This window comes from Pelophylax lessonae, assembly GCF_965119305.1.
Source record: "Pelophylax lessonae genome assembly, chromosome: 2".
In the NCBI taxonomy this organism is placed as follows: domain Eukaryota; kingdom Metazoa; phylum Chordata; class Amphibia; order Anura; family Ranidae; genus Pelophylax; species Pelophylax lessonae.
In genome coordinates, this window is record NC_138769.1 from 411,562,191 (window position 1) to 411,590,170 (window position 27,980).

A 27,980-nucleotide genomic window follows, 5' to 3' on the forward strand; every position below is an offset into this window, starting at 1 on the left:
AGTGATGTGACGGCGACGCACGCGTTTCGTCATAAGACGTCCTCAGCAGCTCAGTCAGGAGGAGTCTAATAAGGAGCTCACTCAGCAGGAGTGCAATAAGGAGTGCAATAAAAATGTCAAATGTAAATATAAGAGATAGGCCCAGGAGATGTCATGCAGCTCCGTGGACTTAACTCATAGTGTGCCTTCCCTTTTTACTAAGGAGCTGAATTTCTAGTATTCAGCTTTAAACTGAATGTTCAATTGGACTTTAAATAAACAAACTTGTAGATGAATCAATGCGACTTCAGAGACCTAGAACTTCCAGAGCAGGAAGAACGAATGCTGACCTATGTATCTGGTTCCTTTATTTCACGATGACATTTTTTTTTTTGCGTTTTAGTTATTGTGATTGATCTAATGCTTCTTTGGATCTTTCTAATCTTCTTTTTTTCCACAAATTGATTTTAACATGCGAATAAATTGCTGAGCAGGAGATTTTAGAAATCATAAAATTAGCCCAGTAGTGAATGAAAAAAGAAAATCAAAGAGAACTGATTCAAAATTTAGTATACTAATCTGTGCGGACATCTGAGCTGAAAAGCAAAAAAGAGATGTAGAAACTACCACTGTCTCCAGGTATACATTTATTAAAACATCTATAAATACTGCATATGCTTTTGAAATATACTTGAAATTTGTCTCTGTATTAGCACTGCAGGACTAGGAGGAGAGAAGAGCACTACACTACTGTTAGCCAGTCATGCTTTATTGCATTTCATGATGATGTCATTACTACTAATGCTGGGAGCTTTGTAGAAGTAGGAGAGATTACATAATCAGTGCTATACGTGCCTAGTTAGCAGGCTAAGGCAGCCCATACATTCAGCGGGTTTAACAAACAAAATGGGGAAAAACCCAACAGGCTGGTTGTACAGAATTTGATTGGTAGATCATACATGGGAGCCCATACATTGAACGTAATTCAGCCAGTCCCTGCTGAACTGGTCGAATTTCAATCCATGTTTGGCTGGCTTAATAGATAGTCTGTAACTATTTCAGTAAATGTGAGATCCCTAGTTGATTTTAGCAGTTAAAGAGGAGCTTCAGTCTCCCCCCCCCTCCCCAAATGAAAAGTCAACTACAAATACTGTAGCTGCTGACTTTTGATATAAAGACACTTACCTGTCCAGGGATCCAGCGATGTCCTCACCCAAGCAGATTTGGGTTGTGGATGTCAGCATCTTAGATAAGGGAAACCAGCAGTGAAGCCTTCTGGCAGCCGGGTACTTACTGCGCATGTGCGGGCCATGCTGCACTTTGTGAATGGTCCCTCAGTCTTCTGGGACCTGTGATGTGTCCCAGAGGGATGCAGGTGGGAGGGGGGGTGAACTTCCGCACAGATTGACCGCAGCAATCTAACCGGAAGTGAAAGCGGGTACCTGTCAAAACCAGGCACCCGCTCCCCCCAAAAAAGTGCCAAATGTGGCAGTGAAGGGGAGGGGGGGGGGGGGGGTTATGCAAGCAAGTGGAACTTCCCCTCTTGGGGGAATATATGGAAATATTGCATATGGATAGCATGTAGTCTTCTATCCAACAAGCAGGCGGAGATTTTAGCTCCTTTTCACATGTTTTCCTCTTATCTGTTTGTTGTAAAAAAAAAAATCTGTTGCTTACAGAGGTCTATAACTCAAGCTAGTACACATGCATTAATGTGTCTATAATTTAAAGAGAATGCATTGTGATTTTGTGTTTATTTTCTTTTTAATACTTATTTGGGTTGGGACTAAAAAATAAAATGTAAAAAGTTTTTTTTTTATAAAGTCAGATATATTTGAAATATTGGACATGGATAGTCTTTTGACCAGCGAGCAGGTGAAGCTTCTTTTCACTCTGGAAACTATATGTAGGACAGTTACCGGTAAAGGTAAAACAACACCAATTAAGTTTATGTAGTGATAGTGAAAGGCAATAAAAGGAAAACTTCATTGTGTAGGAAGCTGGATTGTTCCATCTCTGCCTAGCACTTTACAATATGTGTCTAAATGACATGAGCTGAAATAATCACATTACTGGGAGGTAAAAGCACCAAGTAAGAAGTAGAGCTACAGCAGACTGAGGGAAAGGAGTGTGTTTGGCTCATTATCAATCCATGTTGCCTTAACCTTTGACAATTTGCAGAGAATATTCTCTAATAGGTAGTGACTGAGTGCATGGATAATGATATTAACACATCCTGATTTCATTGCAGAAGAATATGGCACTGGCAGGAAAGCAGTATGAAGGATCCGTGAACAACTCCAGACCTGATATGTGGGTTTCAGCTGTTTCTAATGAAAAAAAAGATGAAATTATCACAAGCCTTGTGTCTGCCTTAGATTCAATGGTAAGAATCATTACCAGCATCATTTTATGAACATTATATGCATATGCAGTTTGTTTTTTTAATGAAGAATGTAAGTAAGATCCTGCATGATAGATGAAAGATATATGTAAGAGGATTGATTAAAATGAAGATAATGGTATTACTTGAAAAGGTATGGGTTGATGGCAGCAGGTATTAGCCTTCCATGTGTCAGGCCCCCTCTTATATGTGTACAGATTTATTGATAATTGAAGCAACATGAGTAGCTATTCTGAGTTAGAATCAATGGGTTTAGATGAAACTATTGCCTATTTTTGTATTTTTTGTGGGAGATGTACTAAAACTGGTGCACACAGAATCTGGTATAGATGTGCATAGTAACCAATCAGCTTCTATGTTTTATTGTCAAAGCCTATTTTGAAGGGAAAATACCTGAGAATATGGACAGCCTAAAGTGATTGTAAAGGCAAAAGGCTTTTTACCTTAATGCATTCAATGCATTAAGGTAAAAAACCTTCTGTGTGCAGCAGCCCCCCTCAGCCCCCCTAATACTTACCTGAGGTCCGTCTAGATACAGCGATGATGTAGGAGTTTCTTGGCTGCCCAAGACTCTCCCTCCTCATTGGCTGAGACAGCAGCACAGCGCCATTGGCTCCCACTGCTGTCAATCAAAGTCAGTCAGTCAATGAGGAGAGAAAGGGGGCGGGGCTATGCCACCACTCTGTATCTGAATGGACACAGGGAGCTGTGGCGCGGCTCGGGTGCCCCCATAGCAAGCTGCTTGCTGTGGGGGCACTCAAGAGGAGGGAGGGGCCAGGAGAACTGAAGAGGAACACAAAAAGAGGAGTATCTGGGCTGCTCTGTGCCAAACCACTGCACAGAGCAGGTAAGTATAACATGTTTGTTATTTTTCGTTCAATATTGTTATTAGAGTTTATCAAAAAGAACATAAAAGTAATCAGTATCTGCCATACAATAGGACATAGTAAAGGAGATCATCTGAGTGGATATACATGAACACAAGTAACAACCATAAGTCAACAATGGACTCAGGTGCTAACTGTAGGGTGGTGGATATTGTCCAACACCTCCAGATACCCCATCTGGGAACAAACTGTGTCATGGTGGAGAAAACCTGACCAACTGTTAGTTTCAATAGTTTACACTTCAATAAATTGTTATTAACCTCCCAGTCTCAGGTCTTTTGCAGACTCCATCAGGTTTTCTTCCAGAATGATCCTGTATTTGGCTCCATCCATCTTCCCATCAATTTTAACCATCTTCCCTGTCCCTGCTGAAGAAAAGCAGGCCCAAACCATGATGCTGCCACCACCATGTTTGACAGTGGGGATAGTGTGTTCAGGGTGATGAGCTGTGTTGCTTTTACGTCAAACATAACGTTTTGCATTGTTGCCAAAAAGTTCGATTTTGGTTTCATCTGACCAGAGCACCTTCTTCCACATGTTTGGTATGTCTCCCAGTCCCAGGTGGCTTGTGGCAAACTTTAAATGACACTTTTTATGGATATCTTTAAGAAATGGCTTTCTTCTTGCCACTCTTCCATAAAGGCCAGATTTGTGCAATATACGACTGATTGTTGTCCTATGGACAGAGTCTCCCACCTCAGCTGTAGATCTCTGCAGTTCATCCAGAGTGATCATGGGCCTCTTGGCTGCATATATTATAATTTATGATTTTGTGTTTCAAACTTTATCATACCCGAGATGTTATAAAGAAGAACGCACAGTAAAAAAAAAAAAAAATCATATTTAAATAGTTGGTTTGGGCTGCTCATTCTTAAGAATTACATGCAAAATAATTTGCTTTCAGCACCTGAAATCGGAAAGAATCATACCGCCAGGGAGGTTAAAGAGTATGAAACAATACAAAGACATACAGTTTTTTCAATCAGTACAAATTTATTGGTAAGGTTTGGTAGCATAAATGACTACTAAGAACATTAGTAATAAACAAGTACAGGCCATATCAAGTAGGGCATTTCATGACTATCAGAAGCATGCACTATTGTCCTTTACTTTTTGAAGCTGACGTACATTGCTGTCCTAGTCCACGTAGACCATGATTGCCAAAGGGTTATTACTTTTGTATAGTTCCCCCGGCTGGAAGCCATCATTACTTCGTATGTGAAGTGTGTGTTCACTAGTACATATATGTCACTGATGGAAGGGGCATAAGCTGATTTCCACAGTTTAGTCAAACATAGCTTGACGGCTAAGAGGACATGTGTTGTGAAATATCTAAATAGGGGAGGAATGTTTTCAATTGTGAGTTTCAGGAAGGTACTGCGGGAATGGGGAATTTTGCTTCCTGTGATATCTTCCAATGTTCAGAAGATTTGCATCCAGAAGGAGAGTAAGGGAGGGCAAGACCAATATATGTGGAACATATCCCCCCTTGCCCCTGGGCATGTCCAGCAGGAATTGGATTGTTGAGAACCGAAAAAAAAGGTAGTTTAGCAGGTGTCAGATACCATCTTAATGACATTGTTTGGGATAATTCCCATAATGCAGAGCTGCAGGTAGATTGGAATATTGTCTTAAATGCTCTTGTCCACTGTTGGTCAGAGTAGGAGTCTCCTAGGTCTAATTCCCACTGTAGATGAGGTTTGAGCTTAATGAAGTCACGTTTTTGCTGGAGTATGTTATAAAATAGAGAGATGCCTTTTTGCTTCGTAGATGAAAGGTGAAATACGACCAAGCGTTTAAGGGGAGAGTGTAGAGTGGGTTAGGTAGTCTACATACACAGTGGGTTACACAAAGTTGGTTAAAGTGTTCAGAGGATGGGAGGTTAAATTCTTTGCTTAGCAGGTCAAAGGGTTTAAGGGCTAACCCAGAGTAAAGATCTCGGACATATCTGATGCCCTTGTTGGACCAATGGAATATGCAGAGGTCTGGTGTTGGATGCTTCAAAGTCTCAAGTGGGATATGCGGGTAAGTAGAGTATTGCGAGAATATCGCAGTGCTAGCCAGTTTTTGCCATGCCAGAGATGAAGCTTTTATTAGCCAGGAGACGACTGTTTGTTATTTTTAACTAAAAAAAAAAAAAGTTAAATTTATCTGCTTTTTGAATGTTGTCTCTGCTCGCCCATGACTGAGGCTCCTTTCCCTTAACTTTCTATCTGTGTGGACGAGCAGTGCACTTATCTTGCCGTCAAGTGCACTGCTTTGCTAAAACTATATGTCCCATCTGCCTTTGCTCCTACCATATCAATAGAACATGCATCCCTAATCATTGCTGCATCCCACAAACTTCTGCCGCTGCTTACAAACACTGAATTAGAGTCAGAAATCGTGACTCAAACAGCTTTATTCCTCCAAAAAACTCTCTCATGCTGGATACTATGGGTGGTGCTGTAAAGGTGTAGGTTTAATAAATTAGTGTTTAGGTGCCGGCTCCTGCTGCTTGTAAGTCTCCAGTCTATGTCAGTAATGAGCAGCAGAAGGTGGAATGTAGGTTCCCACATACAATGAGACCATGTATATTGAAAGTAGTCACCCTCAGAAAGTAAATTGCAGTTGTACAGTTTTGAAACATATTTTTATGGATGTGCTGCCCAACACTGCTGTTACAAGGAACGTCCTATCCATTTCTTCTGAAAAAAATGCTTCCCCCCACCGGTCAGCTGTAGTGTACACTGAACCACACATGCGCAGCTCAGCATGCTCTTACGGCACCCGTTCCATGCCGTGACCCCCGTGTGCATGCACAGGAGTGATGTCATTGTGGCCTGGCCATTAAAGCAGCCTAACAGACAGAACCAGGAGGGGAGACCAGGTGAAGATAGATTTCAAACAACAGAAAATATCCCAGCACTCTTACCAACTAGCCTGCAACAAATCCAAATTATCCCTGTCTAACAGTTCATGTTAAAGACAGAGGGTTTAGTTGCACACATTTGCAAATATATGTAAAAAAAAAAAAACAGTGCCTTGCATAGACTCCTCTGTATACTGTGGTCCTTACTCTGTAGTTTAGAGAGTCTCCAAGTTGGAGCATATATAGCAGTGGATAAATTAAGGGCAGGCTTATCTGGAGGGAGCTCACCCCTCCTTAAATACACCGGGATGATGATGGAAGCGCCTGTGACCAGGTATAGTGGCTGCATTCGTTTTCTTTTAGTATCCACCTTACTAGAATCCCAGTCTATGTAACTTCTTTTTTTTGTGAACTACAAAAGTACACCTCCACATACTGTATATTGAAGATGGGTTTTTTTTTAATAAAAATCAGAGCATGGACATCCGCAGATCTATTTTCAGGGGGGGGGGGGGCATCATTTTAAGGTCACATATGCTCTGCCCCTTTTCGCCTTCATAGATGCCCCATTAGAGCAGGCCAGGGTCCCCCGTAGATCCTCTTTAGAGCAGGGTACCTATAGACCCCCTTTAGAGCAGGCCAGGCCAGGTCCCCCATAGAGCCCCCTTAAGAGCATGCCAGGGTCCCCATTGATCCCCTTTAGTGTTACATTTTCACCTTTATTCTTCGTGCTATCAGGTTTTCCTCCACTACCAGGCTCTCCCTGCAAAGAATATATATATTTATTTAGCCAACATTACCCCCTTTCGAGCAGGTCAGTGTCCCTATAGATCCCCCTTTAGAGCAGGCCAGGGTCCCCATAGATCCCCCTTTAGAGCATGCCAGGTTAGGGTCCCCCATTGATCCAATTTAGAGCAGGGTCCCCATAGATCCACCTTTAGAGCAGGCCAGAATCGCCCATAGATCCCCCTTTAACCTTCCTAGCGGTATTCCCGAGTGTGACTCGGGGTAAGATTTTAGAGCCAAAAGCGGTAACCCCGAGTCACACTCGGGGTAGCGCTAAGAAGATCGCTGGATGCTGGAAGAGGTTTTACTTACCTTTTCTCCGGGATCCAGCGAAGACTGCGAGCGGTATGTGGCGGCGGAGCTCTCTCCCGATCGTCTGCGAGCCCCGGCTTCCGTCTCCGGCGAAGTGACGTCCGCCGGGGGGTGGAACCGGCGGCAAATTCAAATGTAAAATGCACCAAACACACTGATACCGTTCAAAATAAAATAAAATCACATTACATTGCCCCCCAGTGCCCTTTCCTGCAGTTTTACTGTACTTTTTATTATGTATATATATATGTATATAAATATATATACATATATATATATATATACAGTATATATATATATATATATATATATACGTATATATATATATATATATACACATATACATATATATATATATATATATATATATATATATATATACGTAATTCTTGTGAATGAGCAGCCCAAACCAACTGTATACATTTTATATATATATATATATATATATATATATAATATATATACGTATATATATATATATATATATATATATATATATATATATATATATATATATAATATATGTATACATAATATATGTATACATACATATATATATATATAATATATATAATAAATGTATACAGTTGGTTTGGGCTGCTCATTCACAAGAATTACATGCAAAATAATGGTACCGCTTTCAGCACCTAAAATCCAAAAGAATCATACCACCAGGGAGGTTAAAGCAGGCCAGGCCAGGTCCCCCAAAGATCCCACTTTAGAGGAGGCCAGGGCAGGTTCCCCCCTTATAGAACCCCCTTTAGAACAGGCCAGGGCAGGTCCCCCCTATAGATCCCCCTTTAGAGCCGGCCAGGGCAGGTCCCTCATAAATCCCCCTTTAGAGCAGGCCAGGCCAGGCCAAGATTCCCCATATAGATCCCCCTTTAGAGCAGGCCAGGCCAGGTCAGGTCCCCCATAGATCCCCCTTTACTTAGCCTTCTTACTCTTACCTTTTTTTCACCTGTATATAGAATAGAATCCCCAGGTTTCCCTGCAGCACCACACTCCAGGCTCTCCGGCCTCTCCCCCTGCAAAGAATATAGCAAAGAATATAGCCTCTTCTAAAGATAATGCACAAGAAAGCCCGCAAACAGTTTTCTGAAGACAAGCAGACTAAAGACTTTGATTACTGGAACTATGTACTGTGGTCTGATGAGACCAAGATAAACTTATTTGGTTCAGATGATGTCAAGCGTGTGTGGCGGTAACCAGGCGAGGAGTACAAAGACAAGTGTATTGCCTACAATCAAGCATGATGGTGGGAGTGTCATGGTCTGGGGCTGCATAAGTGCTGCCAACAGTGGGGAGCTACAGCTCATTGAGAGAACCATGAATGCCAACATATACTGTGACATACTGAAGCACAGCATGATCCCCTCCATTCGGAGACTGGGCCGCAGAGGTGTATTCCAACATACCGACCCCAAACGCACCTCCAAGACGACCACTGCCTTGCTAAAGAAGCTGAGGGTAAAGGTAATGAACTGGCCAAGCAAGTCTCCAGACCTAAACCCTATTGAGCATCTGTGGGGCATCCTCAAGCGGAAGGTGAAGGAGTGCAAGGTCTCTAACATCCACCAGCTCCGTGATGTCATAATGGAGGAGTGGAAGAGGACTCCAGTGGCAACCTGTGAAGCTCTGGTGAACTCCATGCTGAAGAGGGTTAAGGCAGTGCTGGAAAATAATGGTGGCCACAAAGAATATTGACACTTTGAGACCAATTTTGACATTTTCACTTAAGGTTGTTTGTTGCCAGTGGTTTAGACATTAATAGCTGTCTTGAGTTATTTTGAGGGGACATATATAATACATATATTCCACCCCACGAGTCCTCCTTGCTTCCTCCTCGGCCTGCCTGTTCTCCGGTTCTCTCTCCTGCACTGGGCAGCCGCTGCACAGCACAGTCCATTCCCCAGACAGTCCCACAGATCATTCAGCATGCAGGCAGGACTCCACCACCACTCCACTTGAGTTGGCAGCGCTGGCCGGATCTACATCTCTCTCTACACAGGAGGGACTGGAGCCGAGCGGCCAAGCCTAGGCCTGAGCCATCACATCGAAGGTGATGGAGGGACGGTTTTTAGTGAGTCAGAGTGCAGCCGACTCAGAAAGAAGTCAGCGGCGGTCGCTGCGAACCATGTCCAAGTGGGGGCACCTTGCCGATTCCTGATTCCAGTCTGGGGGGGCACTTGCCCCCCCTTGCGGACTTCAATGAATCAGAGGAGCAGCCTAGTGGTCACCATGGCTCCTTCTGTAGATATAGTGGCATGAAGAAGCATAACTACCCTAGTACAGGAATTGTGTTATTAGCAGGATATCCAAAAGGAAATAAAAACGAAAAGGGAAAACTAATTTTAACACCCACACCGGAGCTGCAATATATTTCATTATTTCATTTTTGTATTGGAGTTCAGGTGCTTTAGGGGCCATATACACTTCACACAGCATTTTTGGCTGCAGAGCAGTGTGGAAGGGAATGGTCCGATGTGCGTTTCATCGCATCACACCAATCCTTTTTTTTTAACAAATTTTAATTAAAGTGTACAAATAGACACTTCATTCACATCCCTCTACAGAAGCATGGTGTGCTGTGTTTCCGTGCAGTGACATGTGGGTTTGGGCAGAACATTGTAATATAATGGAAAGATGCATAATATTGCTCTGCTCTGGAACACAGTGTAACATTGCATTCTGGTGGTCTGAACATGACAAAGAAAACAATTGTTTTCTGCATGTCATTGTGGTCACCTGCATTCTTGCATGTGGAAAAACGCAGGTAACTGCACCTTGTGTGAATGAGCCCATACTTTTTTTTTTGCTTCAAACAGGGCAATGTTCAGGGCTGCACTGGACCCTAATGCCTGTTATGAACACTCTGCTCTCATTGCTGCCTCCTGCCTTGCCTCTGTGATGCCTGAGGCAGTCTCATTGATGGCACAGCCCTGGCTTCCGATAAAGTAAAAGCACAATCATTTTGCCAAATTGGCACACCATCACCTATTTCTGACACATGTTTTGCTGTTACTGCTACATTTTGGGTCAGTGGCAACCCTTTTTCAAGCCAGAGTTGTGCTGCACAATCTCAATGGGATTTAGCAATATACTGTATACCCACAACGACCAATCAAAACCTATTGGTGTGAAGACCTACATTAACTGTTCAAATAAATGTTAACCCATCCCCTAAGCTTTTCATGGCACTTGAGAAGTACTATTGGAAGTAGGTTATAAAAACAAAGTTTTCAGAAGCAGATCCAATGGGGGAAATATTTGGTACTGCAATAACCAATCACAATCATTTTAAAGAGCATGTGACCACAAGCACAGTGGTCCATAGCAAAAATGAAAAACTGCTTCCTCCTGTGTACCTGACATGGATTTACCTATCTTAGTGTTAACCAACAAATTCATCTGCCTCACTTGAAGTCATACAAAAATATTATGTCACTCCTAGCTAGCTTCAAAGTTAGACACCATCACATCAGTTCTAATATAACTAATAAAATGTGAAAAATATGTTCCCACAAGCTGCTCAAAAACACTTAAAAGGAATAAGTGTTCGAATAAATATGTGTCAAAAATATAGTGTTCCAACAAATAATCATAATCATAAAGAATAAACACATATAAATTGTAAATGTGCACAAAATACATCACATAAAGTCCATTAATCAAATGTGCTAAAATAATGACAGGTGTGAAGGAAAGAGCTTTGTGCTGAATGCTGGACATCACTTAGATCCACCACCTGTGTGATTCCTCTCCCATCAGTTGGTAACTCACCCCAACAAGATGCCCTCCATTTGCATGGTCAGGGCTACAAGCGCAATGGCAAAACACTGTTAAGTTTTAGGGGTCCTCCTTAAATGATTTCTCCTCTTGCATGTATATATAGGGAAAAACAAAGGGGAATCCACTAGTGCAATACAGTTTTAAAACTCCAATTTTATTGTTAACAAATAGTAGTTGCACTCACATAAAACCAACATCAACAGCGCGTGTAAAATATGGGGTTTGGGGTGTTCCCTATGTCCTCACCAACTCCACGCTAGTGTGCTGGACATGGGGAACCGCTGTCGCTCACCCGATCACTTCTCTGGTCTGCCGCGTAGCCACACCTTAAAGTTTCGTCAATTTCGACTTTGTCAAAGGGGGGGTCTTATTATCATTATTATCTAATATAACTAAGCTTGACTTTTTGTGGCCTCATGGATGTATGGTATCTAGTCGAGGGGCTTTAGTTACATGTATTTTGCAATTGCGATCATTTTAACCAGGGCCGTCTTTAACGCAGGGCAGAAGGGCCAGCTGCCCCAAGCACAGACATTCTTGTGGGGCCCAAAGCAGCTGCCCTTTCAACCTGCACTATCCAGGGTCTCTGGCTCCAGCCATGGAAGGAGCAGTCGGTGTAATCTGTCCTCTGCCTCTCCCTGCACAGCTTCACTTCCACTTAGAGCACTGCTGCCTCACCGGTGCATTCTGGGAGTCTGGGGCCATCCATTACCCCCCCCCCCCCCCGAGCTCTACTGTGAAACTGTCCAATCCCTTCACCACACAGCAAGAGCCTCATGCCACCCTGTGCCCATACTGACAGACCTGGTTGACATCTTCCCTCTGTGGAAGAGGAGGAGGAGGATAGGGTCCAAACTAGGCTCAAATGAGTCAGCTCAGGAGACACCATATAGAGGGCACACACCAAGTGGGAGGGGGGGACACAGTGTTCCTGCATTATTGTCACTGTAGTCTGCACTGACTTGCTATCCCAGGGGCTTTCCTTTCTAATGTCACCCTACAATAGGAGGGGCCCCGAGACTGGAGATAGTAGTCTCTCTTTGGAGAGGCCGCGGCTCCTGAACTGGTTGTGGCAGTCTTTCTATGGTGAGGCACCTGGACTGGATGTAGCAGTCTCTCTATGGACTACTACCTCCAGTCCAGGGGACCCTCCATAGGGAGACTGCCACATTCAGACAAGGGGCCCCTCCATAGAGAGATTGCCGCCTCCAATCCAGGGGCCCCTTCATAGAGAGATTGCAACCTCCAGTCTAGGGGTTCCTCCATATAAAATGTTTGCCCAGGGTTCAATCAATATTAAAGGCAGTTCTGATTTTAACACTAAGCCACTGTAGTGCACTTAGAACAATGTCAATAACATTTTTAAATTTTATAATATAAAATGGATGCTTCTTTACACATCTCTAGTGAAGCATTCATTTTTTTTTTTTTTTTTGGTGTTTGTCGTTTTAAGGCTTAATATTCACTAATTTTATTTTATTATGTGCCCAAATTTTGTTTGGAGTAACATTCTTTCATTAAACATTGACACCATCATGGTCCTTTTTATACACAGCAAATAAGTTATTTTATAGATTTGATTTCACGTTGTCCCCACTCCCAGAGAAAACGAAGTTGTTACTTGGGGATGAGCACTTGTGTTTCCTTTCAGAATTTGCAACATTTTATTTATGATAAGTACCTGTGCTTCCCTTTGCAACATTTTTTAACATAGTAACTGAGTACAGTATCAATGAGATACAAGAGGCTAACAGGGAACTATCAGTAGGTTAGGTTCTTCAAGTATTTTTTTCAAGTTTTTTTAAAATTAAAGCGATTGTAATTCTTTTATTCATTTTTTCATTAAAATAACAAACATTTCATACTTACAAACTTTGTGCAATGTGTTTGCACAGAGCAGCCCCGATCTTCCTCTTCTTGGGTCCCCCACTGGCACTCCGCCACTGGTGCTCCTGGCTCCTCCCTCCCGCCGAGTGCCCCCATAAGGAGCCGCTACCTGTGGGGGCACTCATGCGTGTTCGGTCTTGCATCAGGCTGTTTGCATCTATTCAGACACACAGCCTGGCTCAGCTCTACCCCCATTCTCTGCTCACAGGTTTTGACTGAAAGCAACAGGTGCCAATGGCTCTTGCTCCTGCAGTTGCGCACAGCGCTGGGCAGAGATCAGGCTGAGGTGAGTATTGGGGGGGGGGCAAGGGACAGCTATTGTGAAAAGGTTTTTTACCCTCAGGCCCCTTTCACACTTGAACGACCTGAAAGTCGGATCAAAGTAGTGCAGGGACTACTTTGATGTCACTGCAACACACAGATATGAATGGTACTCATTGGAAATCATGGGGTACGACTTGTCATGCGACTTGTCATGCGACTTATCATGCAGTCCTGTGAAAGGGGCTTTTCAACCACTTTAATGTCTTCATTTTCAAAGTTAAAGTGGAGTTCCGGCCTATTTTGCAACTTTAGTGATTCCTGGAGTGCTCGCTATGCTGATCAACAATTGGGCATTTTCAATTTTTTTCGGAGGTCCCTTACCTTATTTTCAGGGCATTTTTGATTGTACTTCCTCCTTCTCCCCCCTCTGTGGCCACGGCCACCGACATCACTTCCGCCTTTGCATATCATCCTGGGAGCTGTTTGTCATCACTCCCAGGAGGCTGGAATCAGGAAGAACTCCCAGAACACTCCCTGGAATCAGGAAGAAGGACACAGCAGATTACACTGCGGCTTTAGATACCCACATCCAAGATGGCCGTGCCCAGACAGCGTTTTTAAAAGTAAGATTTTGACTAAAATCCAATACTCTACACCTTGTAAGTATGAGAATAGCGGTTCTGTAAAGGGCGATGGATTAGTATTATAGGGGTATTTTTAGTTAAGAAAGGTATTTGAGGCCGGAACTCCGCTTTAAAGAATACAGTACAGATACATATCAGAACTGATACATAACAGAGCTGTCTGTGAACATACTTAAAGCAGGAGAGACCAGGTTGACCTCAACAGTGTTGACAGACTTGCTGCTTTTTTTATTGAACTGTCACATGTTGGGGGGGGGGGGGTCCTGGTCTAGGCAGTTTTACCTAAATTGTATCTATAGCAAAAAAAGGATTAGAACCCCTGTCAATTTTTAGTTCAATCTTGTTTTTAATTGACATTTTCAGAAAATAGAAGAATACAAAGATATTGTGTAAACAAAATAATATACATATTCCACAAAAAGAGAGTATGCTCTCGTAGTACAACAGTCACAAATTTAGTTCGTATTACGAAAGTTACAACTTTTTTTGACTTATTTTTATGTCCAATAGTTTTTATTGATTTTACAAAGATATTGAACAAACAATGAAATAACAATAGTAAGAGTTGGCTCCCAAATGACCATCTGGGAAACCATGCTTGATACGTATTGAATAACAGTTAATACAAAGAAGGTAAACCAAAAACACCAAAAATGGAACTACTAATAATAGAGATTAAAGAAAATGGTAAAACCAAACAGGATGAGTCAGAGGTTGCCACAGGTGATCAAAATCATTACAGGTAAGGTCTAACGGGATTACTACGGGGTGTATTTAGTGTGACAATCAACCCAAATATTTCACTTGTCATTTGCAGTTGTTAGAGAGTATGATGCTCATGCAAATATTTGTTCAAAAGTGTAGTGTTGTTGTGTAAGGGATATGACCTCTTATGGTTTATGGACGAAGGGTGATTTCCAGTGTCTCATCAGAGTTAGTCTGGCCACCAATAGGATATGTATTGCTACATTTTTTAAAGGAAAGGGAATCTTATCAATATCTAAGTTCAGAAGCGCCAGTTCAGGGGAGAGCTGTATTAGGATAGCAAGGACTGTGGATATGAGGTGAAATATACAGGGCCAACATTTAGTCAATGTTTTACACGATTCATCTTATTTTTAGTAAGGAGGATGTACCAAGAATGAGAATATATCTGGCTTTCAACAATTTACGTCAACTGAACCAAAATAACAGATGTTTTGTTAGCCCCCAGGTTTGAAGGAATCTAAGTCAATTGCTAGATTAGAGCATATTCCTGAGTGGGGTAATACTTAAAAGGAGGAATTCATTTGATCTGCAAGACTAGTGAGGTATAGGGGTACTAAGACAGGGAGCTGAGACAGAAGTGAAAACAGCATCATGGCAGTAGAAGATTACAAGGAAGCTGTTATAGAGGAAAAGAGGGTGTGTGAGAGGGTTCATCATGTCTCAGTAACATCCAGGGGTTGCTGCCCAGAAAGCCAGGATTCAAACACAAAGGAGAACCGGAAATTTTACTAAGGAGCCCATGTTTTCAAAAACTGTTCTGACCTGCCATTTTTCTGAGATAACAGATGCTCTAGATCTCTAATGGCATTTAAATTTACTGCCCATTCTACCAAGGATGGAATAGTAGTAGATTTCTAGTGTCGGGGTATACCAGTGCTTGATGCTGAGAGAAAGTGTAGAAGAGTATCTTTCTTTGCTGACTTGATGGAGCCCAGGAAAATAGAGATTAATGCTAGGTACACATTGGAAGTTTTTTTTCATTCAACTCAGGGGGCTGGGCAAAAAAAAAAATGGAGAGGTTGCCGTACTAACTAAGCGATGTTAGCGTGGCTATCTCCCACTCTGTGCTTTTGTGTTCTGACAGGAGGACTGCCAGCGGCTATCAATGGCTGCCAGCGCAGATTGGATCCTTGCCGGCTTCTCTCAGGCAGGCTGCTGTACACGCTGGCCGAATGTCGGCCGGTTTCTGTCGAACTGGCTGATACTAGCCAATATTTGGTCCATGTGTACCAACCATAAAGCTATTTTTGGTGTGTTACTAATTTGTGTTGCCATTAGCTTACAATAAAGTTTGAGAATCTTTGTCCAGAACTCCTTAATCAGAGGACATTCCTACCAAAAATGTGTTATGGTCCTCTTAGATCTGTGGCATCACTAACGTGTCTGGAACAGCTGGATAGATATGGTTTAGGACGGCGCATTTACACTATTTAGTTATCAGTTTAATGATTTTTTCTTGTGTTTTAGTGGCCACTGACAAATTGTATGTCAAGATAAAGCATTGTCCCATTTTTTTAGAATATATGTTTATTTTGTATGAATTCTATAACATATTTTAGGATGGTTATTATTCCAAATAAAGTAATGAGTGTTATGATAAAAAGCATGGGGCTTTAATAGGGACTGTCTGAAAGATGTAAAGAAACAGCATAGAATGTCAATTTTTAGGATGTTGATTCTACCCATCCACAAAAAATATTTGGAAAAATTTGCATTTAGATCCATTCAGGTTTTGTTCAGGGAAGATAGATAATTTAGCAAGAAGAGTTGTGTCACGCTTGAGGGGAGATGTATCCCCAGATAGCATATAGAAGAGGAGCACATCTTGAATGGAAAATTATCTCCCAAATGTTGTAGCTGAGCTGGTGGTAGCAAGACATTTAAAATCTCGGATTTGGTGAAGTTCGCCTTGAAGTTACTATAGAGACCAAAATGAAGAATGTGTCAGTTTGTTTTTGTCCCTACTAAGTAGAATTGTCTTGGTGATCATTTTGTTCAAGACAGAAACTGATTGATAATCCAAAATGTTTGAATCGTCCCTAGAACTAAAGGTGAGAAAATCCTACAGTGGGGACACTTGTTTCAGTGACAGCTATCTAAGAGAGGAACTCTCTGTATTTTGTAGAAATATTCTCTCCACAGAAGATGTCCTTATAGATGAAGCGCGTAGGAAGGAGCAATTTTTGAAGTCATCGCACACCGGAAAAGACCCGGAAATCATTTGTTTTTTGCTGTCTGGAGTGTAGTTTACAATGCACAATTACTTCTACTGTGTTCAAAGTGGTTGAGGTTCGGAGGTGGAGATCTATATGATACTGGGGGCCTGGTAACTCTGTGAAGGAGTGAGAAGAGATGCTACTGTTACCAATTAATATTAGCCATGCTGTTTCTGACCTGTCTTTAATTGGGGTGTCATGTTCATTTGGGAAGCCTGCATCTTGCTACTGTTGGTGAAGGTTTCAGATCTACTTGGGCACCCACTTTGGAAATTCACATTGAGTGGACTGTTCTTTATAAATTTTTGGGGACTTTTTAATTCTTTATTTATATATTCACTTGTGGTCATTTTCACGTGTAATGGCATGAATTTCTCTAATGTTTATTTCATGAATTTGCTGTATTTGTATTTATTCAGTGTGATAAGGTATTTATTGACTTGCAATCATCTAGCACAGCACAGTTTATGCAAATACTGTATTTTGTAGTTAGAGTGATATATCCTAAAGGTGTTTGCAGCTTGAGTAATTATTTTTTTGGTTAAACTGATTTTGCACTAGCACTGTTTTCTTGGTTGTGCAATATCTTCTCCCTTGCTGCTGCATTTCTGGGATAAAAATGATAATATATTTCCCCAGTGGGACAGAGGGAGAAAAAATACTCTAACCAAAATTGAACAAATAAAAGTTTTGGTTATGCATGCACTTACACTGGAGTGTAATCTGCAGGAACATCCAGGAACTGGCTGTGCTGTCTGATAGCGGTATCGAAATAACAATTGGCTGAGGAAAGAGGCATGGCTAGCCTCCAAAATGCATTCCGATTGGCTGTTCCATTCCTCGGGTTGATAGGTGGTTCTCTGCTTGTGACAGCTCGCTCCCCAGCGTCCTCTCTCATTTATCCTCAGGTCCAATCAGAGTTGGGACATTCATCTGAGCTTGCTCTAGTCATAGACCCCCTACACTTGATACCCACTGTCAGTGGAACTTGACACTTGTTGTTTATTTTGTGCCTCATTAAACCGTGCTACACTAGTGGTCATCTGGTGCCTTTCTCTCCCGTAGTAAAATAACAACATTAACTGAACTGAATTAAAAATACTTTGTCAGGTAAACATATACTGTATGTATTTCAATTGTTTTGTATAGAGTTTTCACCTTAACTTGCTAAATAAAAGGTTATATCAGGGATGTAACTACAGGGGTTGCAGGGGTTGCAGGGGTTGCAATTGCAACTGGGCCTCATGCTCTAGGGGGCGGCTCCCCTGTACACCTGGATAGAAGGGGCGGCGGGGGCAGCATGTAGAGAAATCACTGTCCTCCTTTTTCCTCCTGTAGCTGCAGGAGGAAAATGGAGGAGATTGGTTCCTCTGTATGCTTCCCCCGCCGTCCCTCCTATCCAGTTCACTTGTGTTCTGCTGTCTCTGGGCCCCTGTGTGCTCCCCTGTGGTGGCAGGAAGGGGGCCCACTGCAGAACTTGGGAAAGGGTCCCACTGCGGGACCATAATAAAGGGCCCCGCAATGAGAATAAAGGGCCCGAGTATCAGTGGGAAGAGCCCCAGGCTTGAAGGGAAGGGCCCTTCATGGTTTCTTGCTCCGGGGCCCTGAAGGTTCTAGTTACACCTCTGGGTTATATCATCATGATACAAAACTCCTCAAAGGCTCCAAAGTCCCTGAAAGGCTATACTGGTTTGTCTGTATTCCCTGCTCCATCCCCACAGAGCCCTGATTGGTGACCTTGGTTTTAATTTTTTTTCCTGTAAATTTAATTTGTAAGTGAAAATACAGATGCTGCTTGGGAGGTTAGTTAAAAAAAAAAACAAAAGCAAAAAAAACAAATTAAACATTAAGGACTCCACTATACTTACACATGTGGCATGAGAATCTAAGTCACTTATGCATTTCCCTAGGCAAGAACATAATTGTACAAAACCTATAGTTTTAAAATAAGGGCATATTTTTCTATGTCTGCAGTAAACCCACATTTGAATCTAGTTTAGTCCCAGGCTAGTATCAGCAATATCTAATAATTACGTCTCGTTTTTTTCTTTTCAGTGCACTGCACTTTCCAAACTGAATGCTGAAGTAGCCTGCATCGCAGTTCATGAAGAAAATTCATTTATCGTTGGAACTGAAAAGGGGAAATTCTTTTTAAACTCCAGAAAAGAGCTTCAGACAGATTTCCAACGGTTCTGTTGTAAGTTGCTTTTACAAAGAATATGTCATTTTTTTAAAGTGGAATTGCTACCTAACACTAAGTAGTTTTAATAAAGACCCCTCCTCCAACCTCTACTACCTATACTGACTAATCTGTGTAAAAAAAAAAAGAAAAAATGTATATACTTACCTATTTTTAGCCCACTCCCATCACATGATTCGCCTTTCTTGTGTCAGTCAGCAATGGGTGCACAGGAGAGGAGGGAGCGCCAACAATAGCGGAGCTTTGGGTGACATCACCACTCCCAAATTTCCCATTGTGTCAATTGCTCTCTCCTCTCCCCTGCAGCTGCCACTCACTGACACAGGGAATCATGTGACTGCACCAGAGCGGGCTGAAAATAGGAATAAACAAATATATACATTTCTTTTACACAGGTTAGTCGGCATAGTTAGCAGGAGGAGGAAGGGCCATTTTTAAGCATAGTTAGTGTTAGGCAGGAATTCAGTTTTAAGTGTATTTTTGTTTTCAAATTTTTTTATTGCTGTCTGTGTCTCAGCTAGATATATTTCTTTTAATTCTAAAGACCATTTTCACCAAGATGGAAAGCTATGGGAAATTCAAAATTTTCGACTTGATAAATGAAGTAAGGGTAAATCTTCTGATGGGAACACTTATTTTGGGCATGTTTATTTAGGAGATAAATTTCTCTCACTTTGTAGAGTTTTTTTGCCCCTTCCTGCTGTCCCAATAGGACGCAAACAGCAAAAAGGTACAAACAAGGCACTGAGAAGAAGATTTTTGCAAAAAAACAGCAGCCTGCCTAAATTGGGATATGCATTTTTACACATAACTAATATGTTTGGTGCTGTATTCTAAAAAAAAAAAAAAAAAACACTAAACATTAGCTTTGAGATTTTTTCCCCGTAGGATTCCTGCATTATGCATGCCAAGAATAGACAACTACATTTTCTGCTAGACCCAACTTCTCAGTGATCACCAGATTTTCTACGTACTAATCAAGTTGATTTGTTTATTGATTTTTTTTCAGTGAATGCCTTCAGAAAGGAGCAGGAGAATGATGTCCAAAGGAGAAGCAGGGACTGTACCTGGAATGTCAGTCGAGTTTCACCTGGACCCAGCTCTGATATTTACCTGCTCAGAAAGATGGTGGAGGAGATCTTTGATGTGCTTTACAGTAAGAAGAAAATGTGGCAACTTTCTCAGTAAATAAGAGAAAAAATGTATACAATTTTGCATATCTCAGAATTATCTGACTCTTGTTAGTTTATCCTCAAGTGTCCAAAATGGCATTTCCTACAGTGAAATTTATCTTTCAATAATTTTTATTATAGAAAGAACAGAGGACAATAAAACAACACATACATTTTGTGTGTCGAACATACAGAAGGTATAAAATGGAAACCTATGGTCCTATTAAATACAGACAAGAGGTTACACCTTCTGCGTAATAATACGAGATACAATGCGCTAAAATAGTATAGGTAGCTCTCTAGCGCCAGGGATGTCAAACATGTAGGTACACCAAACCAAGACTTCAAAGCTTTGTTATACACAGGGTTTGTACCTAAAACCAACATAATTCATAACAACAAATAAAATACTCATGCGCCCAGCAGTCAGCAGCACCTTATCGTGAAAGTAAGGTATAAACAAAAACAAAAAAAAAGAGAAAAAGAAGCAAAGAAGAGAAAGGAAAGAAAGCAAAAAGAACAGAAAAGAGAAGCCATAGGTCCTCAAAGGTGAGGTGAAATCATTGCTTGAGAAGATGTAATAGAGACATTCATATAAACAGCCACAGTTCCCAGAATTACTCAAATTGAAGCTGCTTATCAATGATAATACTCGCAGTTTTCTTGTGGAGCATAATCTAGGAGATTTTATGCTTCACCCGTTACAATGAGCCTGAGGGTCAATTCCATGCTCCTGCTATCGTGAAAGCAGATAAAAGAACACTAGCCTCTGCGAAAAGTGGAGAAATCCTAGTAGAAATCCAGGGTAGACCAGTCACATGACAAGACATGAAAATACCGTGTTACGGAATCCTCAGTAGCAGTCTCATGAGGTATTTGGGTACATCTTAGAAAGGTGAGAGGGGACAAAATACCATCTAGTCAGGACTCTGAGGTTGACGGAGGCTTGAAATCGAGAATACCAAGAGTCCAGCTCAAGATCCAGACCAAGATTCCTCTCCATGCTAACATATACAGAAACTTATTGAGAGAGGCAAGCAACAGTCCATATATGACAGAGATGCCTCCCTGCGAACCCCGATCCTTAATACATCACTGTTCATATGCCGTCAAGGAGGGAGGACCGCATGTTTGGGGCTGAAGAGAATGCAAAAAGTGGTAAATTTGATAAAAGCTGAACCATTCAGACTACAGTGAAATTTTATGATAAAATATATACTATAAAGTCAACGGGATGTACAGTATATTGTCTAGCTGAGGAAAGTGTGAATACGCTTTTCCATAACATGTGACGATAGTAGTAGACCTGTAACTGTAAGACCACATGATAAAATGATAAACATGTAACTAACACTCCAAGTCGACCACACTATCAGCTTGCCCTGCGTTAAGAATACAATTAGCTTAAGTGTAGGTCCACTTTAAAGCAGATCCTGGATGTAAATGTAAGGTCCACTTACTACATAGCCCCCAACACCCATTAAAAATCTAGGGTTCGAGGTAAGTATTTACGAATGCTTGGGTGTATTTTTACTTTTATTTTATGTATTTTTATTTTTTACATTTATGGGCTGGGGAAGGGGCACAGTAATAAGCAGACCTTGCATTTTCATGCAAAGTGCACTTTTAGAAGCTCGTACCAGCAGGGAAGAAATTTCAGAACAGGATTCATTTTCTTTTTATTTTCCTAGTATGCGTGAATACATCAATACAAATCGAATACATTCTTGGGAACTTGTAGCAGGATTTGGTTTTGAGTGATTTTTGTAAGGATAAATATATCTCCTTAATGTCAATCTTCAGATGTAATTGTCTTGGACATTTCCGTAAAAAAATGGTAGTTAAAAAAGCGTTTATTCTGTAGGTCTAACAGGTGTAACTATAATGTATTTACATTCTGAAGTAATATACAAGTGGACAGAGCTGAATCATAAAACTATTAACTATATTTGTTATATAAATTAGGATAAATTGTCTAATCTTCCATGCATATATTATAGAACATTAAAGGGTAGTTCACCTTTAAAAGAGTACTCACTAGCTATGAACATTCAATAATTTGAAACAAATCTGTTCTTGAAATTATCCATTCATGCTCCTAACATACTGTGACTGTAAGCCTTCTGTGCATGGAGTGAAACCTGCCCCAAAATATTTTTCAAAGCTCCGTACTGTCCTCTTTCCTGAGACCTCTTTCCCCTAGCAGTACTGGAAGGAGCGCCATCTTTCTTCTGATCCTTGCACATTATGCACTCTTCTGAGCAATGGGGCAAAGAGCATTGCTGCCTGAGGTCATCTGTGGCAACAAGATATATTGCCGCACATGTCTTGGCTCAGGTGGATGATGTTCACTCCTGTATCACTAGGGGGCACTCGTCCTAATGGCTGGTCCATCCTAGAGAAAAGGACAGGACCAAGCTGTGAAAAATATCAGGAGTGTTTGGGGGCAGGCTTGGTTTTTCATTCACAAATGGCCTCCAGGTATGGGAGGCGCAAATTAATATTTTTAAAATAAGATTAGTTTAAAATTGAGCAACAGTGTTCATGAACTGCATAGAGTATTTTTTTTAAAGATGAACTAAACCATCAAAGGGATTTTAAAGTCTGACAGTAGTGCTACATCTAAATGATGGGGCACACCAACAGGCATTGAACCACATGGGAAACAGTTTAATATTTTATTATTAAATATCTTTTTTCCTCTACTAAGTTGCAGGTCACCTGATTTTATCTTTCTTTAATCTTCAGCATGGCCCGGGCTGGGGGCGGGGCTAAGCCTGAATGGGTCACAAGTCCTGTGACTTCCACTCCCCTACGCCATGCAAAGCAGAATGGAGCTGTCAGTCAAGGATCTGTTCTGTCCACAAATGTCTTAGTTTCCAATTCACTTTTCAAATTTCGGGAGGTGCTAAAAAAAAGCTCAGGACATGTGACCTGCTCAGGCTTAGCTCTACTCCTACCCTAGTTTTCCTTTACAGTAAGCCCTATAAATAAACTGCTTATGTACATTGAAGGAGGGGAGCATGCGCAATGTGGTAGCAATGGTGCAGGGGCTCTGTAAGCCTGCAGATTGTTGCCACCACACTATTGGTGTCTACTGGGTGCCCCATAATGAAACGAATAAACTGATTATTGGGAAGGGATTTATTATTTACTTATATTCTTTTATTTTAGTTTAGTGACACATTGAAGATTGTAAGATGACTCAATACTCATGGGAACCCAATAACATACAAGCTCGGTAGAAATGTCTGATATGATGTGTGCTTTAATAAAGTAATTTCAATGTAAAAATGTTGTTACCACTGTTTGCTAAGTAGTCTTAATAAAATATTAATAATAATAAAAATAATTTGTGTGATTAAAAAGTTCTGCTGTAACAATGTAGGGTATAGAAAATGTCAAATGACCTTCAGGGCACAATGTGTAAATCCAGAAAGAAGAACTTTTCATATGTCCAGTACTGTAGTAAAATTAAACCATGCTGGACTGCACAACAGCATTATACCCTAATTCATTGGCCTAGTATGGTTTATACAGTATGAGCTGCAAGTTTATTTCTCCTTCCTCAGGTAGTGAACATTGTAGGCATGTCATTGTTTTAGCAGGTGTTCTCTGGTCAAAGAGTTGTGTCTCCAACATTGCATACAGAGTAGATAAGACAGATGCTAAAATTAACACAATCTTTGACATTTTAATTTGATATTATAATGAATATTGTAACCTAATATTGACAGGCCATATTTGCAGTTTAATTGCGTTCTTGTTGATCTATTATCTCCCTGCTATTGTAGCTCTTAAAAGTAGATGTAGCTTGGGATGTTGTACTGAAATAATATATATATATATTTTTTTAGGTGAGGCCTTGGGATTATCGAATGTTGTTCCTGTGCCATATGATAAAATTATAAAGGATCCTGAGTCATTAGTGGTGCTTGGCTTTCCAGATGGGATCCATTTACAGAAGCCTTCTGAATATAGCCTAAAGAGCCTAATGCTTATTTTAGAGCATAGTCACCGTATCCGATTTAAACTGAAAAGGTAATAAGTAGTGAACACAACAAGAGCAATAAAAATCTGGGAGTAGTTTACTTAAGGTGAACCTTGCGCTAAAAAAGCAAGGCCTTTTTATTTATTCATTGTCCACCTTTCCATCAATGTTAATTTTGGCAGCACATTTAGATTTCGTTTTAGCTAAAGTCTTTTGACTGAAATGCGATTTTAGTTTTAGTCGTATTTTAGTCATCTGAATTGTTTTAGTTTTTTTCATATTTTAGTCGACTAAAATCTCCAGTACATTTTAGTCGAATAAAATCTCATACATTTTAGTCAACTACAAATAGAATAGGTTTAGGTTAATTGTAATGCATTATTTAAACATTTCTCCAGCATTTCCAAACAAATTGTATACTCCTGGAGTAAAAATCGAATAATATATTATTATAAGGTTTGAACACGCACTACAGACACAGATTTAGCGTCGGTTCACACTACGGCAATCCGACTTAGGGGGCGACCTGTGAAGTCGCGTGCACCGAGACTTCGGCAGGACTTGCACGGACTTCATAAAATGAATGTATATGCAGGTTGCTCCAGGTTGCCCTGAAGTAGTACAGGACCCTTTTTCTAAGTCGGAGCGACTTGTGTCACTCTTATTAGAACGGCTCCTGTACCGCACAATGGGAGCGTGATGGACTGCAACTTGTCAGGCTGACAAGTCGCGGTCCAAGTCGGATCAGTGTGAATGGACTCTTAGGGTCAATTCACACTAGTGCGACTTGTCAGGCGACTTGGTCGCCTGACAAGTCGCGGTCGGTCGCCTGACAAGTCGCGGTCGGTCGCCTGCCATTGATTAGCACAGGACCCGTTCTAATAGGAGGGACACAAGTCGCTCCAACTTAGAAAAAGGGTCATGTACTACTTTGGGGCGACCTGGAGGCGACTTGCATTGACTTCAATTATATGAAGTCCGTGCAAGTCGCGCCGAGGTCGCGGTGCACGCTGTGTCTGAATGGGCTCTTAGCCATTGAGATATATAACATCTTTACAAATAAAACCAAGTTTCATAAACAAACAGAAATGTTGCTTTTTGACAAACCGAAGTGCAACTTTAAAATAAAAAAAACCCATAAAACTGTAAACTCCATTGGCTGTAATGTCATTGCACATCTTACCTGAATATATTACCAACATTAAATATTAGGGAAAAATATAAGAAAAGCCTTTTTCTTAATTGTTTAGTTTTCAGCAGCTTAGTAGATGCTCCTTCCTTATGCGTATGCGGTGGTGCAATACATGTTTAAACTTTAATGTGCTATTATTACATGCTCTGGATGGAATTGTGTTGCCGATATAGAAATGGCCAGCAGAGGAGTGTTAATTTTGATGATGTCAATTTTTTATTTAGTTTTAGTTATAGTCTTATGACTAAAATGCCATTTTAGTTTTAGTCGTATTTTAGTCTTAAGACTAAAATGCCATTTTAGTTTTAGTCGTATTTTAGTCATCTGAATTGTTTTAGTTTTAGTTGTATTTTAGTAGACTAAAATTGTGTTAATTTAGTCGACGAAAACATTTTAGTCGGTTTTAGTCAACGAAATTAACACTGCTTTCCATGTCTGTACACCTAATTAAAATAAAAAAAGCCAGTGGGGAAAAAGTTAGTAAATACACTAACCTTAAGCTTCCACCCACAGCTTCCACCCACACAAAGTGACAGCAAGGTTGCTGTCACCATCCCTTTGGCAAGATCCTATGGGGAATATTAAATATCCCAAATGCACTGCACTGGAGCATGTTGTCTTGAGATCGGAGTACTCTCAGTTTATAAAACTTGGCAGGGATTTAATGGCTGTGTGTTCCACACAGATTTCTTTCCTTATAGTCCGCATAACATTTATTTTGCAATATGAACTACTGTAAAAAATATCCATTACCTGGCTGTCTAAACTAGGTAAGCTTTATAGTTTTACATTACTATTTATCGGTAAGCTGACCTCTAACCTCTTGTAGTGTAAGGGACCCATGATTGAGCTTGCAAGTAAGAGTTAAAAAAAAGCCTTGTTGGTAGGTTACGGTATGTACGCTAATCACTACTGTGTTAGTGGTCAGTTTACTGTCCAGTAATGAGAGACAATACTATGGATTTCTTGAGAGGATATCATCCTAAAAATGTGTGACCTACCCACAAATCCAGGCCTGGCTATGTAGGAATAGAGAACAGTGCATGGTAGTACTGTACTATAACCTTTTGATCATTTCTGTTATGCTACTTTTTTTCCATATAGAGCTACTGAAGAACCAAACAGAGACTCAATGCCTTGTTCAGATTTCAACAGCTCCCCTGTTGCCACAGCAAAAGTTGTTCCAGATGCAGGTCTAAATTCCAAAGTTTCGAAACCAACAAACCATGATAATCCATCCAGTGTACCAAACTTCATGTACAATGTCCCAATACCTAGCCAGCTTTGTATGGAATTAAAGCAGGAGGCCCACTCAAATCTCCCTGGACATAACCCTGTGAATGAGGTCCTTACCCACCAGTCACCAGGAGAACAGAAGCAGGACTTCCCAGAATGTTCTGGTGAGGATAATATCATATTTTTGGAAACAGTAAATTTTTTAAATTACTTAAATACTTACAGAGCAACAGACTGTAAGGCTGTACTGCAGGCAAACATCGTAATACACAAATAAAATACATGTAAGGAGCTGTTTTACCTCCTAGCTGGTTTACATTTCAGTCCTGAAATTTACACAACCCCATCATACAACGCAGCCAAGAGGATGACACAACTTTCTCTTTGCAGTTATAGAATGCAGTGGTGCCATCTCTCTTCCCTTGCCTGTGGCTAAGGAGCAGCAGGAGATTATGAAGTCATCCCTCTGCCCAATATGTTCTTTCTCCCCGTCAGCTTTCTTCTTGTCAACACATTTTTTTTGTAGCTTCGTGTTAAAATTAAAGTATTTACACTGGTTAATGATTTATTAATTATTATATAGCTGTGTTCATTTGTTTCTTCTATTTCTGCCTAAAGTTTAGCTTTAAACAAGCAGTTTTTTTGGTTGGATGACACTAGAACTGTTTCACTTTAAAGATCTTTAAAAAAATACAAGTACAATTGTGAGTATAGGCTTTGTGTAGGCTTTCTGTTATAATGTGCCAAATGTGTCTTTTTTCCATTGATACTAAAATGATCCACACAGTAAAAAACAGTAATTTCTTGTTCCTGATTGATAGACTTACTAAAAACTGCCAAAATTCTGAGAGAAATTGCGCTCCTCGAGACACTGTGCAAACATACAAAATATAAAGTGCTATACATATAGTTACATAATTACATAGTTAGTCAGGTTCAAAAAAGACACAAGTCTATCTAGTTCAACCAATAAAAGAGAAAAAAAAATCATACAATCCTATACCCACAGTTGATTCAGAGGAAGGTGAAAAACCGCAGTAAAGCATGATTCAATTTGCTACAGTAGGGAAAAAATTCCTTTCTGATCCCCTGAGAGGCAATCGAAAATTCCCTGATTCCACTTTACCTATAAATGTTAGTATCCAGCTATATATGTACATTTAGGAAATAATCCAGGGCTTTTTGAAAGCAATCTACTAAGCTTGCCAGAACCAGCTCTTGAGTAAGTCTATTCCACATTTTTACAGCTCTTACTGTAAAGAAACCTTTCCGTATTTGGAGATGAAATCTCTATTCCTCAAGACATAAAGAGTGCCCCCTTGTCCTCTGTGATGACCTTAAAGTGAATAACTCAACACCAAGTTCATTATATGGACCACTTATGTATTTGTACATGTTG

The 27,980-nt window shown here is 40.7% G+C and overlaps 1 protein-coding gene across 4 annotated transcripts in view; it reads left to right on the forward strand.

Annotated features, from left to right (window-relative positions):
- GTF2IRD1 (GTF2I repeat domain containing 1) overlaps nucleotides 1-27,980 on the forward strand; it is a 164,660-nt gene that overhangs the window by 77,113 nt on the left and 59,567 nt on the right. For all 4 annotated transcript variants that reach the window (XR_014224913.1, XM_082245206.1, XM_082245207.1 and 1 more), the window contains exons 2-6: nucleotides 2,231-2,365; nucleotides 18,846-18,987; nucleotides 20,000-20,146; nucleotides 24,020-24,203; nucleotides 26,450-26,745. Coding sequence is in view for 3 of the 4 variants with exons in the window: in XM_082245206.1 (XP_082101332.1) it covers nucleotides 2,237-2,365; nucleotides 18,846-18,987; nucleotides 20,000-20,146; nucleotides 24,020-24,203; nucleotides 26,450-26,745 (898 nt within the window). In the remaining variant the exon portion in view is untranslated. The remainder of the gene's footprint in view (nucleotides 1-2,230; nucleotides 2,366-18,845; nucleotides 18,988-19,999; nucleotides 20,147-24,019; nucleotides 24,204-26,449; nucleotides 26,746-27,980) is intronic.